General features: G+C 39.9%; 2 protein-coding genes across 2 annotated transcripts; both read right to left on the reverse strand.

Annotated features, from left to right (window-relative positions):
• Nucleotides 1-1445: 1445 nt before the first annotated feature.
• Nucleotides 1446-11641, reverse strand: tm7sf2 (transmembrane 7 superfamily member 2). The gene is made up of 11 exons (XM_034152132.1): nucleotides 11554-11641; nucleotides 10223-10305; nucleotides 9832-10028; nucleotides 8783-8837; nucleotides 8152-8346; nucleotides 6807-6910; nucleotides 4793-4912; nucleotides 3915-4083; nucleotides 3743-3823; nucleotides 3453-3575; nucleotides 1446-2099 (listed from the first exon to the last, which is right to left on the reverse strand). Exons 1-11 carry the CDS (start codon nucleotides 11598-11600, stop codon nucleotides 1939-1941), a joined length of 1335 nt encoding a protein of 444 aa, XP_034008023.1. The 5' UTR covers nucleotides 11601-11641; the 3' UTR covers nucleotides 1446-1938.
• A 226-nt stretch (nucleotides 11642-11867) lies between these two features.
• On the reverse strand, nucleotides 11868-19052 carry vps51 (VPS51 subunit of GARP complex). Its single transcript, XM_034113877.1, has 11 exons — nucleotides 18596-19052; nucleotides 17839-17968; nucleotides 17592-17738; nucleotides 17283-17502; nucleotides 15542-16442; nucleotides 14430-14645; nucleotides 14201-14284; nucleotides 13949-14083; nucleotides 13726-13847; nucleotides 12864-12951; nucleotides 11868-12789 (listed from the first exon to the last, which is right to left on the reverse strand). The coding sequence occupies exons 1-11, from the start codon at nucleotides 18773-18775 to the stop codon at nucleotides 12529-12531; spliced, it is 2484 nt and encodes an 827-aa protein (XP_033969768.1). The 5' UTR covers nucleotides 18776-19052; the 3' UTR covers nucleotides 11868-12528.
• Between the last annotated feature and the right edge of the window lie 1260 nt (nucleotides 19053-20312).

Raw genomic sequence — 20312 nt, forward strand, 5'->3', positions numbered from 1 at the left:
ATAAATGAACAGAGATATAACTTTTAATTTCAGTCATTTTTTAATATTGCATTGTTGTGCTGTTCACAAACTGCTAGCCCCATCCAAGGTGAGACCACACCCCCCACACCCCTTTATGTCAGTGAGTACTTGAATGAACATGTATCTTTTCTCATATGTCATCTCTTGAACTGTGCCCACCTGCAGCCGCAGACTCGCAGTTTCTTCTCTGCTGTTTATACATCCCCTTTCTTGTCTTGTCCATTTCACGTTTCCTTTATGTGACTTCTATTTTGACTCTGAAACAGATGCAACTTCAAATTTAGCAAAGCACAATACCTCAAATGTGTATAATAGTTTAGTAAAAGTAGCTATTTGTTTACTTCCCTTCATTGATTTCAACAGCACCATCAAAATTAACAATTGGAATATGCGTTATTATCTGCTAGGTACCACATAATAAAGTGGTACAAGAGAATTATAATAAACAACATTGGGGAAAATAAATATACAAACAGTACATATACTTTACACACCTAATACCTGAGAATATTGTTAGTTATTTCATCATGAATCCAGCCACCATGAAGGCACTGGCAGCATTATACTAGCACATAATTAGCACTAAGTAACATGAAAAACAACACAAATAGCTTGAGTGCTGTGTAAACAAAGCTAGGGGCCAACTGCACTGTTAATGGGCTTAAAGGGTGAATATAAGGTATTAGTATATGCATTAGTGGAGGGCTCTTTCTTACGTATGCGGACACCTCACTGCAATGTGACACAAATATTATTTGCAGTGTATATGCACAGGGTTATAATTGAAAAAGGGATTATATGCAAACAAATTGGGGGTCTTTTGCAACAAATTAGAGGTCTAAATCTGTAAAGGTAAAGGTAAAAACAGGCAAACTCCACCATTAAAATGCGAAGTTGCTGGCGTTTATATATTATGGAAGATTTACTTCTTAGTAACCACCTATTCAAAGAACTTTCCTCAAGGTGAGGCAGCAGTCCATTCAAAATACGACCACTTGCCTCCCACACAGTGAATCAACCTGCTCTTATTCAACGCTTCAAGTAAGAGCACGGCGTTAATGATTATTGAGGCATTTTTTAAGGAGCCTCTGACAGCAGTTACTAATGCAGCCCATATACTTATTGTTCTCTCAGAGTAATTAGGGAACAGAGCATATTGAAAGCTGAAGCCTGACAGATAAAGCCCAGCGGCTCGGAGAACATTTGCCATTAAGGTTTGAACACGGGAGAGAGAAGCCATTTAAGCAGGATGATGATAACAGGTTGGAAAGGTTATTCAAAACTCACATAGCTGTTAGCAGCCATCTTCACAGACTCAAAAAGGCAAATGTATAAATAGTCATAGGCTACTAACATTTCAGCCCCCCGGAGCACTTTCCCGGACATTCACTGTCTGCGAGGTGAATGAAATGATGATGCAAGTGTCATTTTGTGTTTTGTTTATTTTTAAATGAATTTTACAAACACGCTTTAAAAAAAAGTAGACATTGTAAAAAAACAAGCATGGTAAAAATGCCTTTTATTGAAATAAGGCACTAATGTTTTTATAGAATTGCATTTCATCTGTCATTTTTCTAGGGTTGTATTTTCCAATTAAAAATGTATTTTATTTTCTCACGTTTACAAAAACTCATTTTCTTATCTCATTTTTATGAGAAATAATCCCAAGGCCTGTGCTGTGTTTGGATGCACGGATTAACCTTTATCAGACTCCTATGAGCTTTCAAAGTCAATATTCAACAACTTCGAAAATAGTGATCCAGTGAACATCATTTCGTATTTCAACCTGCAAAAGCACCAGATATTATTTGTGGTCTATGAAAGTGAAAATGGATTCACATTTCAGGTCATTGCTATGTGGACTTGAAGAATGTTGTGAGACCGTTTTGGTCCTGTTCCAGCCATCTGCTCTGCTGTTTAGTAGACATAAGGGAAGATCCTGTAGGGGACACGTTGACAGTATGTGTCCCACGCTAGTCCGTATTTGGCCCTGCACTGTCTCTCATCACGGTCCTCTCGGTGAATCAGCAACACGGCGAAATATATGACATAAAAGTAAGGCAGGAGATGTGAGAATCCTAAAGAAAAGACGAGAAAACATGAAATGTTAGCAAGAGGAAACTAACATAATGACAAAGTGAAACGATACCCTATATAATTCACAGAGGACTGTATTCATTTCCATTGATAATGATACCTTTTTCCACTAATAATATCATTGTTCGTGATGTGAATGGCTTCAGAGAAGATGTAATCAAGTGTGCATCCTCCTCCGCAAATAGCTGAACATTTCCTTTTCAATCTGTACTATACAAGAGCCCTGAACTGAATACAAGTTTGATTAAGCTCCAAGTGTTTATTCTCCTAAATGCTAATTTGAGTTTTTCAGAATAACACCTTTTTGTCCTTCAGTCAGGGTCTGGATGTGACCACTGTTCCACTTTCATACGTCTGGAATACGCTGTCATGATTTCTTTTCTTTTTGATTGTATAGTTTAGCAGTATGTGACTTTCTTAGAGCAGCATTCAAGGCAGACACTACAGTCTCAATCTCACATCTCAATTACAAAAGCATGAGTCATATAGAGTTTGAATACCGATGAGCAGAATGTGTCAGCTGTGACAAAAGTCTGACAGCAGCCAGAAGAGGAAGTGAGTTTTCAAGGGAACATAAGGCAGCTTACGGAAGAACAAAGAGAACACATTGTTGCTGCCTCTACGGCTTCTGCATCCCTCACAAACAGGGTGTAATTATCTAATAAGGCAAGGAAGGAAATAAGATACATTTTTGGTTGCTGCTGAAATGTCTTAAAAGGCACCAAATATCGTGAAATGTCAGAAACTGAAGGTTGGCATAGAAAGAATATCAGATTCTTAATTTTGTTCCCCTTTTTTGGTCATGTAGTTCCTGCTTTAAAGCAATTATAAATTGATATTTTCAAAGCAACAATGGATCACATAATTATTTTTGATGGGGAAGGGATAAACCCACAGAAACCTATGTTGTCAAAAATAGCAATATCGATTTAATAAAGTTTATACAGCTAAAATACAACAGTTACTTTAGGAATGTAGGATACTAACAATTAGGGAAATTCTTTTTTATATTCTTTCCTTGATCAAGCCATAAACTGTACACAAAAGGCACCAATTCAAAGTAAGATGTTACATTTCAAAATGCTGTTTTTATCACACGTTTCACATCGCAATGACAATATATTAAAACACTGTTTTGCACAGCCCTAATACACACATTGGTGCATGCACACTTTTGTTACATTTCTAGCAATAAATCCATCTGGATACGATAAATAACCAGTCTGAAATTCTCTCATTATTTCTTCTTTCTAACGATGACTCAAAGAGATTGTGCCGTGTCATTGTGGCCTGCATGCAATAAGAGCCTTGCACAGGCTTCAAAGATGTCTTACCACATGGCAGGGACCAGGCGAGGGCCATGAGGAGGTCTCCGAGGTAATTGGGATGACGAACGAGACCCCACCAGCCAGACACCAGCAGCCGCTTCCCTGTTGCTGTGGCGATGGTCTCCAATCCTGCGAAGAAACGCATCAATATTTAGATATCTAGAAGAACAAATCACTTTAGAGATCATACCCAAAAGGTATTTAGAGCACGAGTTGAGAAACATACAAATAATTCAGTTGTGAAAGACAAGTTGGATAATTTGTCTTTTGTTTTATGTTTATAAAAAAGGACTGACTTGCGACACTTGGATGTGTAGGGTCTCGTCTGAACTGGTTCTTCTGTGAGTTGGATTTTCTGAAGACATAATATCCAATACCTTGTGGCAAAGAGACAAATGTTAACATCACCATATTTCCCATGAATAAAACATGTTACAGCCTGATAAATAAGCGAGCAAACATGATTACCATTCAGTGCTATAATGGCTGCTGCTCCCAGTGAGCTGAGGGCCTGGGGGTGCACCACCAGGAAGGCCGCCTGCATGCCGTACGTGAAGGGGACCCAGGCCAGGTCCCCGAACACCAGCATGAAGCCAAAACCATCATGCACTATGTCCATGGTGGTCAACACGGCCTCCTGTTTAAACACAACAGTTCATGGCATGAGGGTTATTTGATCTATTATTTCATTTGTTTATTTGACAGGGTCAGTGCACCTTAATAGACATTTCTGTAGATGCGACAGTTAGCCAAGAAGCTATTTGTCACCTGTCGTCCCTGGACAGATGTTGTAAAGCATGGGGGTTACTAAGGGGAGGCTAACAGGGGCCGGTGCCTCTTTAACATTGAGCTCGGACCCCCCCTGTGGCCCCCCTCCAAAAGAAGAATACAATTTGTGATAGGTATTTTATACTGAACAGTGTTTCAAGTGTTGAAATCTTGAACACTGTCTTTGTCTCCCTTTTCCACTCAATGTGCCTCTTTCATAACAAATCTGGCCCCTGCACGTGTTATTGGTTTAAAACTGCCACTGTTGTAAAGTAACCCTAAAAACAATGGATTTTAAATGCAAAATAACAAGTTAATACAATCAGAGTCCTACAATACCAAAAAAAACATACATGTTAAAAAAGCAAGATGGTAGCCATAGGTTATAGCGGTACCTAGAGTAAAGAAAGAGTGCACTTTTAGGGTTGACGGATCAAATTGATAACTTACCAGTTTATAAAGTAAAACAAAAATAAGAAAATAATAGCTACAAATCTCTCTCTGGTGCGCCACTTTTGAACTATCTGCAGGGGAAAAATCATAATTGAATAATGACAGAAGATCTTTGTTTCTGTTACCTCGTTCCACAGAGCGTCCGCCACATACAGCAGCTGGAAACTGTTGACCAGTATCATGGCGAGAGACGGGGACCCTCGGAGCTCCACCTCCTTCATCAGCATGCCCAGGTTTATGACCACCTGAGAGGTAAAAAAATACTGATTAGCATCACTAGTTAGGAAACATTTTACACTGGCACTTCTTGGTAGACAATCTCAATATAAGATAAATGGATAAGATGGAAAAAAGTCATTGTCAGGTCATCTAAAACACTCAGAGACTGACACAAAAACAGCAGCCAACACGGTCAAATCCAGAGATATATCGTACAGGTTTACCTAATAAATGTACAATTAAATTAGATCACATAAAAAAAATAGCGTTCTAAGATTCCAGCTGTGGGACCTGTTGCATGTCACCTCCTCACTTTCAGCCTGCCTCTACACTGCCAGTAAAAGGCAAACTTTTCCTTAAAAAAAAATGATATTTGAGATTTCATTACGCTGAGATTTTGATCCAAAGCAACTTGCAATGAGTGGAATAAACCATGAAGATACAAAATCAGAACAGGAAGAAACATGATTCATCTTTAAAAAAAACTGTATCAATTTTACCGGGGCATTTTCTTTAATTAAAAATAACTGTTGAAAGTTTCCATGACGTGGGGAAATCATCAGTCAGCTCTTTGCATGTAAACATATTTTTACTTTAGTGCATTGTGAAGTTATATTTGACATGATATTTAAATAAAGACTGTTTTCTCTCTCTGAGCCTTGAATGGACAACCATTCAAAATGCAGCATCTAATAAATCATCTTTCCATTTGTGCTCCTGAGAGGGACTAACATCACGCACGCCTAGATCAAATGCAGGGAGAGTAAACATTTAAGTCTCTATTTATAAAGAAGCATGTTACTCTGGCTCGCCCTTGGCCTCGCAAAGACTATGAACTTCATTTGAATTAAAAAGCATAAGAACATTTAGGAGACTTTTAAACATTCAACAGGAAGCAGAGAACTCCCACACACTGTCTGTAGCCAGTTGGTGGAAGCTTTTTCTGTCCTCTCCTACGCACCTGGCTTTATAAGATTCACATGTGCAAAGGTTTTAAGAAAAATGTAAATAAAAGGACTCACTACTTTGACAATGTACAGATCATTTTACTGCCTCCAACAATGAACGGGCTTTGAGTGGCTAGAGAGGGGCTTTGTTAATGCAGGCCATTTAGCATTCCCACTGGCATTTGACATTATCATTCATTTAGATAGATGACTCAGACACAGGTAACGATGCCTGCCCTCCAACAAATGCTCACTGTGTCAGGTCATCAGGGAGAAAGGTTCTGATTCTGACTGCTGATTCATATTATGATGCTAGAGGAGAACAACATCGCCCCCTGTGGGTCTTTTTGGGCTCTCTTAACATCACCATTAAGAGTTAAACAATGTTCACAAGTACAGTATGTCATTTAAGGTTTTAGTTTTAAGCACTACATTTTGAATAGCAGGTATTTTTTCTTTATAAATAAATGCTTTACTGAATTGTTTTCTATTTGTAATAGAAAATGACAGCTGGGGCTTAAAACATTTTCTTAAAGGTCACCTGTTATCCAAAATCCACTTTTTCATGTCTTTTATACATAAACATGTGTCCCCTCTGTGTAAAGAGATTCTGAAAGTTTCAAAAAAAAAGACCCCCTCTCTTTTTGTCCTGATCCATTTATATAATAACCTGTCTGAAAATGAGCTGATCAGATTTTGGCCACTTTGTGATGTCATAATGTTTGTTTGGGTTGTGTAACCATTGCTTTTAAGTAAATTGTAATTTGAAGGTAAGAGCCTATGAAGCTACAGTACATTTAATACAAAACACCTCTTTGCACTTGGTCAGAGGTAGTTTCACATCTTTGTGACCTCAACATAAGGTACAGTATATCAGTATATATGAACTGTTTATAACCTTTGTAACATAAGCTTTTCTAAACTTTTAATATCGGGATGTGAATTGATCGTGCTGTCCTGCAGGATGACTCACCCAGCCAATCAGACCCGGTCGCAGCTCACAGAAATATTTAAGGTCAAAGTTTCCAATCCGGGGGTTTAGCTCTCTTCCGATGAAGAAGTCATAAAGTGGATTTCCTGGAAAAACAGACAAATGAATGATTTTAAAAACTGAAACACATTAAATTATTGTGTAATTGAAATGTCTGCAAAAAGTGAAAAGTCATTTAACATAGGTTTACATGTGATGTAAGTCTGTCATGTCGTTAACTTCATCAGCAACTTTTTAAACAATATCAGTGGTCAGTTTATTGGCATTTTTCTGAAACCAGAAACAATGCTTTTTCAAAGCAGACATTCTGACACCAACATGTATTGCATTAATAAGGCTATATTCCACTTAGATGCATCAGTTCAATGGTTACATGCTGTGAAGAACAGCCTGTGATGTTCAATCCTCTGCATCTGTTACTAGGCGATGAGAAGTGTTATTTTTGTAGCCTCATACCACCTGCCTGTCTCTGCCATCTCTCAGTTATTTTCAGCTATTTTCTACAGTTCTCAGAATGCCTTTTAACAACAACCAGAAAAGGAGAGACATTTTTTTTGCTTTCAATTGCTTGAGTATGTCATGCTCTGCAAAGCTGTACTTAGCCACAGCGTGCTTTGAGCATAATGTAGAATAAGCACTCAACAGGTAAGTATAGACTAAAAGGTGAGCTGTAGGCAGTGTGGTAAATGTTTACTCAGGAGAACTGGTACATTTGACAAAAATAGATACAGTACAAAGAACTTGATAAATGTTTATGTTGAAATTGAGACATTAATAAGTCACATGTAAGACTATTCAAGGACCTTTAAGGCCTGGTATTTATAAAATGGAATTTGAGACATTTAAAGACTATCTTAAGGACCTGTAGAAAACCCTTATCAGGCTAACTAGCGTTTGAAATGAGCACCAAACACCAAGTACAGGTGAGGCAGTTAGCAGGGATATGTGCAGCTAAGTGTGGTTAAATGTGCATCTTTCTTTTCATCAAGAGCAAATGTATTCTGCTTTCTCCAACCTACATTCACACATAGGAGTAGCTCAATAGCATAGCAGTGGCAACAACATGCTGATATTGTTTCTTCAAAAACTGGAATGTTAGCTAGTTAAAGCTGAATCACAATGATGGATGTTCTCAGGTTTCTACAGAAGCAGCCGAGCACAGCAGGGGTAACGGGGTCAGCTTACTGGAAAGAGTGTTCACTTGATGCCGTTAGATAATTACCCCCAGGAATACCAAAATTCTTCAACAGACAATAAAAGAGCCCTGCAAATGCATCTCCAGTTTCAAAATAGTACTTTAAGGTGGGACTTGAACCTCCACTCTCACCCGTGTTGCCTCCCAAAGCAAGAGCATGAGAAGGAACCCAGAAGGAGCGGATGTAGAGGTAGAGGGAGAACAGGTATGACCCCGCTATCGCACACGCCGCCAGAGGCAACAGCAGCTCGAACAGAGACCCCAGAGGAGCCCCCAGCCCCAGCAACAACATCAGCAACACGCCGCTGATGCACAGGCTGTGGAAACCTGAGGGAGAGAAACAAACACAGCTCAGTGCTGGTGCCCGGGGGGGGAAGGGATAAGCAGACTGACACAGTTGGAAAAGATGGAACCTTAGATTGTGAAACTTAAGTTAACTTTAGCTCAAGATTGGTAGAGGTTAAAAGAAGATACATAAAAAAACTTGACTAAAATGTAGTTTGCATTGTACTACATTGAAGTATTACATTTGAAAAAAGCATTTGTACTCAAACTTGGGTAAAGCACAACTTCGAAATAATACAGCTATAATAATATTTCTACTACATTCATGTAGACATTATGTCCAACAGCATAGTCATTCTCCATTACTACAAATACAACATGGTCATTAACTATTTCATATTTAAAATATGACTAAAACTGTGCATTGATTTATTATGCTAAATCCTAAAGAAAATGTAAGAATGAATTATATAATTACCATTTATGGGATACTTGAGACGCGTTCCATTCCTCAGCACTAATCCTTCAGACACCTGCAGGTAGATTGAGTCATTTGAATTCTGAACACATAAAACATATCCTTTGTATGAGTCAAAAATAGGAACAGAGTCCAAATTTGAATTAGTCATTTCAATCTGCTGCTCTACGGGAAAATCATCGAAGATCCGTGTCATTTTATCCTCTGCAGTCGAACCATTTTACTTTATCGCGCCACTGTTAACGCTGTGTCCAGGACTTTATAAACATCCATATGTCTCTTTGTGCTCCAACTTATTTTTAGCATGCTACATTTGAATATGACTTTATAGTTGGACATTTTTGCGAGAGCCATGAAGATCAATATCACTCTAACACGTTATTAAACATGAAGCCACTGTCAGCAGCAGCTTAGACTTTGCATTCAACACATCTCGCTTGGCTCTTTTTAAAAGGTAACTGTTAGAGGCAGTCTTTTGGTTTTGTAAAAAAGGCCAAATATTGTCACCTTATCGTGACCTCTGTAGTCAAGAGACTATAAAAGACTACATTTCCCACGGCACCAGCCATTCAAGATACACAGATAGGGGACACCTGTGTGGAAGAGGCCGTTGAGTTATAATAGCCTACACAACGTAAAGAAAGAAAGACGATATTAGTTGTTTATTCTTTTATTTGAGTTTTGCCCTGTTTTGTTTTGATTTGTTTGACTATTGTAAAGGCCTATTTTGTGTGTAGAAAGATTTTTATTTTATTTCTATTAAACTCAAGTGGCACAACATCAACACATCATTGGAAGCCAAACAAGTCATAACAACTGTAAGTAAATCAAATAAAACGAAAGAACTGTCTGTTTAAGGCGTCTAAGCAGCTTGATGGAAAAAAAGGGAAGGAGGCATGACAGTAACTAACACATCCACAGAAAAGCATCTTAATGATCACGTCACAACTCTGTGTATGTCCAGATGCATGATCCTATTGCTGTTTTCATCCCCACAGCTGGTTTTAATGTAGGTCTAACCTTGACCCAGGCTGCTGAGCTTGTCTTACCTTTCCTAATGGCAACACATAGAGGAGGGCATGCAGAGAGATCCAGCCCAGCAGAAGCACAAGGGCCAGAGGGTTCCACAGCTGGTCAGTGGAGGGGAGGGCAGGGGGCCACTGGAGCAAACTGGCCTCAGGGGATCGACTCACACATATCAGGAACATCACCGTCAGCGGCAGGAGGATGGGAATGCATAATGCACCTGGGAGACGATTACAGAAAGAGAGATGAAACATTGCTGACATTACTGTCATTGTGTTAAGGTGATTTGTTTAGGTTGTGCTTAGCTGTGTGGCAAATGTAACAGGATAATAAAGTATACAGTTTAGAGTTGATGGTTAAAACAGCTTAAATAAAATGAAGGTAGATGTATTGTGGTGTGCTGCTGTCACTCACCCAGGGTCCCTCCAAACTCCCTCTCTGTGTCATGTGAGGGTCTCTGTTTGAGCCCTTGACTGTTCGGCTTCATTATTGGTCTCCTGGGAAAATATTATGGTAGATCAATTTCAGTCAAAATATAGACATTTGTGAAACAATTAAATAGTAATTAAATGGTAATGGGAATTAGTCAAAATGACAGCACAAGAGATTTAGATTTTTTCATTTGTAATATACAGTCAAATGAAATACATACATTTACATAGTTTAATATGAGGTATTATTACAGATTGAAGGGCCTACATATCCACACAGGTGTTTGTAATCACTATGAAGAAACCAAACTGTACTTACAAGAAAGTCCTGCATTCAAAACGTACTTAAATAAAAGTTTTAAAGTATTGGCATCAAAATATACTTAAGAGTACAAACGTTAGTTTACTCATTATGCAGATTGGTCCATTTCTGAATAATATACAATATATCATATGTGTTGATTATAATGATTGATGCATTCGAGTGTTATCAAAGCTGGAAAAGGTGGAACTCAGTTTAATTCCTTTGCATATAGTGCAAGGCAGCTTGTGGATTTACTCCAGATGTAATATAAATTGAATTTAAATGTTGATTAAATGTCACATCATTAATCCAAATCTGCAACCTAACTAGAGGAATAGTGGTGTAAAAGTACAATATTTACCTCCGAATTGTAGTAGATTAGAAGTACAAAGTAGCAAAAAATGCAAATACTCTAGTAAAGTACAACTCTCAAAATGGTACTAAAGTAAAGTACTTGAGTAAATGTACTAAGTTACCATCACTGTTCAACAGTAAGCAAAAGGCCATTTTGACACTTTCAATACTTAAAGTACGTGTAGTAATAATATTTCCCTTGACATTTAAAATACAGGACTTATAATATGTTCCTGTATTATCTCTGAGCATGAAGACACTTTCAGAAGCCATAGACCGGTGGCAAAAATAAGAAATAAAAAAGGCGAAGGGAAGTAACAGTGTGAGATTTAAGTGTCGAAAAAACTCGGAAATATTCTTTTATGTAGCCCATTCTTCACATTTCTTGACATCATTTAAATGACCTCTTATTGTGAATTATTACGACTGTTAAACCACAGAGTTAAAGTCCAGTTCACACCGCTGGTATTTCCTGTGTCCATGCAGCTACATTTCTATTATGAAACATGAGACGAAAGGCCGTCTAGTTGTTGTCCCATTTAGCTTCTAATGCTAAAATATTCACAGCGTAAGAAAAATGAATTGACGAAGTCTAAGGCGTATATAAAGAGCAGAAACAAATTACTGTTTGTGACAGAGTAAATGCTGTGTCTTACCGGTTTAGAGGTGTAGATGGGACGGTATTATTTTCCAATGCATCCATCCAGCAGCATGCAGATGGACACGCCTCCAAAACACGTTGAACAGCACAAAGATGTCACTCAGCCAATCAGATCACTCCGTGGTCATCAGAAGAGGGTGGAGAGAAGAAGGCTTGGCCAATCAAATGAGCGCTTCAGGTGGCGACAGCAATACTGGGAGGAATGGTTGCGCACGTTGTGAAATACACCTGAATTACATTGATAATGATATTTATATATATTTGTGAAAATACTATTTAAAACGAGTATTGCAAAGCAAGAACACACCATTTTGATCACAACCATACCATTTAATTGAATACATAGACATATCATTCCTTCACTTATCTGTTGAAAAATGTCACAGAAAACAGAGTCAACCAACCTGAAGTTACAGTAAATCTTCAGGAGTGACTTTAGTGTTAGACATGGATCACATAATCAGATGACATTCATATTGCATATTGTTCAGCAAAAGATCCCTAAAAGAATGTATATATTACAAGAGATTTCCACTTTTTCACTATGTTAATATTCTGTAATCACAATCAATGTTATTTCTTTAGGCATGCTTAAAAGTTTTGCTTTATCTTGAATTATTCATTTTTTCAAGTTTGCAGATAGAGGAGATGAGAGGGGAGTTTTCTTATAATCTATGTTTTGGAAATGACTTTTATATTATTACAACTAAGAACTGTGCACTTTGTATGGCAAGGGCCTGAAAAATAATGTTCGTCAGATTCGACAGTCAAATGTTGCTTGATTTCCTTCAGACTGCTACAGTTTTAAAAGTGCTACCCAAATTCCATATAACAGTATAATTTGAATCTGAATCAATACATTAAACAGTAATTCTGTAACTGGTGTTATATCTCCGATACACGATTCCAGAGTTATTCTGTCTGTGTTTGTGATCTGGTGTTTGGAGAGGACTGTGCTGCACTCTGAGCTTTAACCCCGCTCACAGATGACCTCGATCACACTCTGCTCCATGGGGGCGGGATCCAGGCAGCGGTGGGCGGAGCTCCCCACTATCTCATCCAGCAGAAAGTGCACGAGGTTCTCATCTGAGACAAAGCGCCACAGGTACATCTGCAGGTAGTGGCAGTCCACCTGGATCTGCTGCAGCCCGTAGCGGCCAAAGGTGCGCAGGCGGACACACTCCAGGAACGTCTTCAAACTGATTTTGATGATTCCAGTCATCACAGAGACCTGGAACAGTGAAGAGGTGTGTGAGAGATGTTTTCCACTAAAGATTCATCAGAATAACAAAGACCTGCACTCACCTTGTTGAACTCCACTGAGCTGAAGATGTCAATCCTCTCAGAAAACAGCTTGTGTATGTTGCTCAGCAGATTAGTATCCATGGGAGCACTGCAGACAGACACAAATTAATTACTCAAGTGCATCCACAATTAAAACAATCACCCTTTTCTTATGATTGAAGACAACTCAGTAACAATTTACCCCAGGGGGTGAAAGTGTAAGATGTAATACAGAGTAGCTGCCTGCTTCTTTTATCTTACCAATCCACTCATATACGGAGGGAAGAATGCATACGCATTAACGGTGGATATATGCAACTTGTGACAGTGTCAAGATTAGTGATAGATTTTGCCTTTAGATTCAGGATATTTACATATTCTCCATCCAAAGTATGCATTATTCTCATACCAAAGAAATAAGAAAACTATATGGAATCTAATACCACTTTAACACTAAAATAATCAGGTATATGCTGTTTTTAAACACAGGAAACCCCGCTTAAACTAGGCTATACACTCAAGTCCTAAAGCTAGTAGATGAGCTTGCCTTTCTGTTGTATTTTGAGTCTCTCTTTCAAAGTCTCAAACCAGAGTTGATGATTGTTGGAACAATGGATTTTAATAAAGTTTCTGTGAATTAAATCTGATGACTTTGAAGAGAGCATATCAATTGTATGTTTTGTACATTTATAGACTGCATTATTTTTAAAAACATGTTGGTAATTATAATTGAGCTTGAAAAGGGATCAAAATAAGGGTCCATCTAAGTGTCATGATTCCCAGTGATTACAAAAAACAATGTCAGAGTCTGATCTGTTGTAAATATATAAGAATACAAACAAAACCCACATTTTTTGAACGTGTGTATGTGCAGCTTGTTTACCTGGGAGTGTAGCTGGCAGCGTAGCGAACCTGCTGCCTGGAGCTGCTGTACACAGAGAAGGTCCTCTTGCTGGAGTCACTGCTGTGGGCTTTCCTCACTCCTTCTTCATACAGAAGACCGACCTGTAGAAGAGCAGAGAAGGTTCGTACAGCGCACACACTGAAGAAAGTATAAAGAGTGGACTTGAGTACGTAACACAGATGAAAATATTGTAAACCATTACCTGCACATCTATGGAGGTGGTGTCCTCTACGACTCTCTTCATCACAGCTCGGACGTTTCGTGGCTCGATGGTGTTGACCCAGTCTCGTGTTTCGACGCTCTTTCTTAACATTTGCGAGATGATCAGGCCCTGAACCTGCAAAGACAAACAAGATAATATACACACGTGTGAGAAAAAGGTTATGTTGAATATTTCCTGCATTGATGTCTCCATTTCCCCCTCAGTAAGAAAAGTAAGTAGGTGAAAACCTACCTTCACATAGTGGTTCAGCAGTTTCTGTGCTGCCTCCCTTGCTTCTGTACATAAAGTTGTGACGGGCGTTACGGGACTGTGGTGCTGAGAAAGTACACAAAGAAGAAAACATGTATTTAGATGGCAGTTAAGTAGGCAAGAAAGAACACAAAGTAAAATACTTTAGTATGACAGTGTAATGTGGGCTTTTGTGCATGCCGCTGCATTTTCAAAGTCTCAAGCTATTTACCTGCACAAGGAACTGTTCGTCTGTGAGAGTGAGGATGTAGGAGATAGTGGAGGTTTCATAGTCCAGGCAGAGGCGAGACAGCAGCAACAGCAGGGCCGGAGGAGTCGAACTGCCTTTGTCGCCTGCACTCTCACAGAACTGGCGAGAAGACTGGCAAATAAACTTTATAAAGCTCACCACCAGGCTCTCACGCACACCCTGGCTGCAGAACTCACCCTACGAGGAGAAGACACACAGCTGTCAATCTCAAGATTGGGAAGAAAATACTTATTGGGGGGGAGAAAGCTGTTAAATGGGTGGTTTGGATGTTTTGAAGTGGGGTTGCATGAGGTACTTATGTAAAGTCAGTGTATTTCCTACAGTAGATGGTGGTCAGGAAGCCCCAAGTTTGGAAAAACAAACAGCAGTACCGGCACAGAAGCTGAACAAGGCAAAACAATTTAGCCACCTAAATAAAACTCAATATCAGTTTAAATGTACGCTATATGTTTTCAATATTTGATTAGCTATACCTTGCCTTCAGATAGCCCTTTCAGACTGATAACTGAAGCTTTTATCTCTGTCTTTTATCCGCTCTCACTCAAGCCACAAGAACCCGTCTAAATAAACAGTTTTTCCTAGCAGAACGAAGGAGTTGTCGGTCCACCGCTGCCTCGTTAGTGCGATGTAATTGTGTGACTGTGATTAGTACGTGTTCACCGACATCCCATTAGAACAAAAACCAACCAACCGATGGAGGCAGCGGTGGATAGAGCAGGTTGCTTGTTCTGCAATGTAAAATGACTGTTTTATTCAAGGAGTCGTGACGGATACATAGATAGCGGCTTCAGTTCCCCATCAGAAAGGGCCGTCTGACGGCTATAAAGCAATGAAAATATTCAAAGTGTAGTGTAGACTAATTCATATAGGTGGGCCTCTTTTTACATGGCTCAAATATGTTTTGCTGATGTCCTGGTCTCTAGTAGTACATTGCTCTTCTTCTGTGCCATAACTCTTGTCTGTTTCTCGTTACTGAAGGTGTTCCGACCGCCATATACACTGACTAAGGATAAGTTCCTCATACAACCGAAATTCAAAACAGCCAAACTGTTAAACAGAAATAAACTATTCACCTTAAAATACGGCTTGTTGGAGAATGTAATGTCCTTAGCTGTGAAGAGATGCACTGATGCCAACACTGATTTAATCTGGTTGAGAATAGAGGCCGACAGGGAGGAGAGCAGCTCTGGCAGGCTGTTCGGACCATCTCTCCCAGAAGGCCCCCCTCCTCCGCCCACTGAAGCACTGGCCACAGAGAGCCGAGGGGTGGCCAGGGCCTGCCTCACGTCCGTCAGGCTGTCCATGTAGAAGCTCTGCAGGGCGGCCAGGTACTGCTTCACTCGCTCCGTGGCTGCACGGATCACGATCTCTGTCCCCTTGGATGGCACTGAAGAGCCTGGCAGCAGTTTGGTCACAGCCTGAAGTCTGCGGTGGAAGCGATCAAGGGCCCGGACCAGGAGGGAGTTATCTCCGACCCCTTTCTCCTCCTGTATCCTCCGCTCCACGAGGGAGAAATACCGAGCGGCCAGATCATCCACAAATGCGTGCAGCTTAGCGTTTGCCATCTGTGGAATGTTTTTGGATGCGAGCTCCCCCGTCTGAGCATGGCTGACAAATAGTTCTTGATAGGATGTTATTACTAGACATAAGCTGCTGACAAATTCATTGCAGCCTCTGTCAATGAACTCCAGGATGTCAGTGTTTGAGGAGGGAGAAAAGATAGCGCTGGCTTTAGGGGAGCTAGCAGCCGGAGATCCTGTAGAGGCAGGAGATGACAGCCTGCGTACAGAGGCATCTTTCACGGCTGAAGCAGACGGGTAGGGTCTTATCTCTGCTTCCAGACCCTGGAGGTCCGACTCAAGTCGAGACCGCGCATGGCTCAAGAATTTATCACAGAGCTCCTCCGCTGGCTCATCCAACTGTAGCAGCAGCTCCACACACTCTGATAAATCTTTAGCGCTTGACCCACCATCCCTGAGAGACAACAGCAAACAAATAGGCAGAAATAGTTGATTCACAGGAAATACATGTGTCACATGTTCAAACTGCAGAAAGATGTGTACAGGCAAGCATTCAATAATGACAAAACAGCTCTATTTGGGCCAATGCTTTCTTAATTTACTTTTGAGTTGAGGAGTATAAATATCTGCAATAAACAATGCAACAGTGAGATGAATCTAACTGAATTGTCCCTCCTGGCTTCCTTAAACTTGACAATATTGCAGCAATAACACAAATAGGAGTTTATTCATCTTGTTTTGTGTCTAAGTTTAGAGGATCGTTACATATCGGGTATACAATGAATGTGCAAATGTTGCTTGAATTGTCTTTTCGCTACCAAAGCAGATGTTGATCATCCACGGCCCCTAACAACTAGTTCAGAGGCGTGAGAGTCATTTCTCAATGGCGGTGTAAAAACAATCAATACAAATCTGTTTATAAAGAATTGTGAATCACTGGAAACACAAGAGCCCCTAGACTCTAGGGCCTCTTGTGTTTTCAGTGATCCACAATTCTAGGGCCTACTAGAGCATATAGTCATTAATATGAATGAAATATATTAGATTGAGGGGACCTGTAGTATGGGAGAAAAGCTGTGAATGGACAAAAGGAAGCGCACAAGACCGACATAATATTGAGATAACAATGGCAACGGTCTAAATAAACGTCATGTAATTCTTTTAATCCCATTGTATTTCTATGTTTTTTTCTTTTTACACTTACTGGATCTTGCAAGAAGTAAACGTGACTCTTAATTGCAATGCTCTCTTACAGTTGCATCTCTAATCTGAATGTAAATTGAGAGATTCCCACCTGAACTTCTGTCGAAGCTCCTGTGCCAGCTTGTCCATGATGGCGTGACAGTCATCCTGAATCCCTTTGAAGGAGGGCAGGTGGCTGTACTGCTGCAGCACACAGCGGGCCAGGCGGTGGGATCTCACTGCCTGAGCATAGGCCTGCATCTCCAGACACTTATTCAACCTGGCAGGCAGCTCAAACAGAAACTGCAGCTTCCTTAACAGAGTGTGAACGCCTGGGGTGGAACAAGACAAGAGAAAAATGTGAAAATCACAGCGTCCTTACAACTGACTCAACAAAACAGACTGTCGGTTGAGGTCTCACCTGAGAGCTTTGTAATCTGCGCGTGCTGGTCTTGAAGAGTACCGCTGATCCGAGCGCTGAAGTCAGTGATTGCCGACATGTTAGCAGACAGGCAATCCATTTCATCCTCCATCTTTTTGAAATCATTCTTCATCTTTCTTATGGTGTCTGGAAAAATATGGCTAGATGGTTTAACGATCCGATCCATCTATGCACATTTCAATGAAACATTTCAACAAGTGGAACAGTAAGCGAGGCGTTCCCTCACCTGTGGCAGATATGAACTTGTTGTAGTTTTCATACACCAGCGTCTGCATGTCACTGTCCAAAGAGCGGATCTGCTTGACCATACAAGTCTCCTGGTCCATCAACTCCGCTAGAGAGCACTCCCTTCTTAGCTGCCATTGAACACAAAACACATAAGGACACAGTCACAAACAGTACATAAAACACAAGGTCCAGTGTTACACTGTCAGTATACCTTTTTCCAGATGATTTACTTAAGTAAAAGTAGCAATACTTCAATGTAAAAATACTCAGAAGTGAAATTGTTCTTAAGACTGAAAAGTATTTGCATACAAAAATACCTGCGTTATGCAACAGATCTTTTTTTCATTATAGGTATTACAATGATTGATACATTAAAGTGTTCATCACTTGAATGTTGCATTTTGTAAAAGGTGGGGTTTATTTGAATTACTTTATACACTACTGGGTAGCATCACCTATAATAATGTGTGCCTATTTTTCCTTTGAATTACTATCCTAAATGGAGTGTCCATGTTGCCTGCAGGTGATGGTCACTCACACTCAAACGTGGGAGTCAACAATGATTGCTGAATGGGACTCTTCCTAATTCATTGGTTTCATTTGAATGTGTTGTCTATTAATCAACACAATCATTTAGAAAGGTAACTGGTTTAGGTATTCACATTAGAAGCTTCGGTTAACACTGACATTGAGACAGCGTTAATAACATTATGCGTCACAGTGTAAACAGTTCACATCACAACAGTGGTCCTCACCTTGTTTAAGAAATGCTCGGGGTCAAAATGCGGCCCGTTGATGTCGCAGGGATCCAGGGACTGCGCCTCCTCCTCGGCCTTTCCTTCCTCGTTCAGCCCGTAGTAGAGCTTCAGCATGCCGTGCACCCTGCGCTTCCTGTCGGGGCCCGAGTCCTCCGACACCACCGCCTCAGTGTCCATACTGTACCCTGGACAGCTGACAGATAAAACGAAGGTAAACACAAATAAAGGGCGACCAGCTGGCAGGAGAAAGCTGACAACCACCAAACGAAAAATAGTTATTCTTGCCCTGAAGTGACAGCTAACCGTGCAACTAAGCTGTCTGTTCTTAATAACAGGGCTGTAATAATTAATTGGCAAATGTCATTAATCTGCTGTGAGACACAAGCAGCTAGCTTGAAAACGTCACTGTTCCGGGTTTGTAGCCTATCCGGTGTTACGTTTTCAAAGAGCAAGTGAAGTCAAGAGAGTTGACTACACTCACTTTTGTGAGGAATGTACTTGTCTGACAGCCCGGAAGTACGCTACTGCGCATTAAAACAAGAAATAAGAAAGCTTTAAAAAAATAAGAATTAGCTTGCTATTTTATTATTCTACCGAATCACAAGCAGCTAGCTCAAGAAAAGTCACTATGTTCGGGTCGGTGGGTTATCCCGTGTTGTTCTTTTATTACTTCTTCTATTACTTCGACTACTTCTTCTTTTATTTTTTGTATGGCGGACTACAAACTGTTAAAGGTGCCTGCCGCCACCTAGTGCACCGGAGTGTGTCACGTCAAGACCGAAAGTAAATGTATTTAAACGATTAAATTAAGCAAAAAAACTAAACAAAAAAACGATGCTATATTCCAGATATAGAATAGACAATGCAGGTTTCCTTTTCATGAAACCTGCATTGTTCAAAGATTTAAATAAATCCCTTTAAACCTGTGGTGTTACCATAGACTGGGTGTTACTCTGTCAAAGAGAAGGTGTAGTCAAGAGAATAGACTCACTTCCGTGATGAATGCACTTCTCGTCTAACAGTCCAGAAGTGCACTACTGCACATGTCACACACTCTTCAGCATTCTAAAGTAACATTATATTACGAGATATTTTCATGAAACCTTTGTAATAATATTACATAAACATTATTTAACAAAGAAGCTGGCTGGCCTCATGCAACTCTTGAGAACCAATGGTTTGTCTGAGTAAATAATCAATCAACCAGACAACAATTAAGACAAACAAGAATCAACAAATTACGATAAAAACAATGATCTGGAACTCCTGCCTCCATGTGCTCATCTTTAAATCCACTGCGTTGACCGTTTAAACATTGAACCAACCACCCTCACCGCCCTCCATATTCTTCAGTATATATTGGATTAGTATGTTGTTTGTCCATTTCAAATGGATCACTGTTGGATCCTGTCCGGTCAGGAGGGGGCGACAGTGGAGCGTTTGAAACTGAGGAAACACCTTTAGGCAGATTTGTAGCTTCTCTTTCTGCAGAGAAATGCCTGTCGAACAGCAATATCTGATCATAATTATTACAACTTAGCATTTTCTGATTCTATATGAATATAGAACTTGTAAAAACTAAGACCACTAAAAACAAGGACAATTTTGGACCTTCTTGACTTATCAATCACACATTTGTGATGCTTAATCAAGGAATAAACCAGAGATATGTTCTTGCCTTCTCTTTGTATAGCTGGAGTGGAAATAAGAAATG

Source organism: Trematomus bernacchii, unplaced genomic scaffold (assembly GCF_902827165.1).
Source record: "Trematomus bernacchii unplaced genomic scaffold, fTreBer1.1, whole genome shotgun sequence".
Taxonomy (NCBI): Eukaryota; Metazoa; Chordata; class Actinopteri; order Perciformes; family Nototheniidae; genus Trematomus; species Trematomus bernacchii.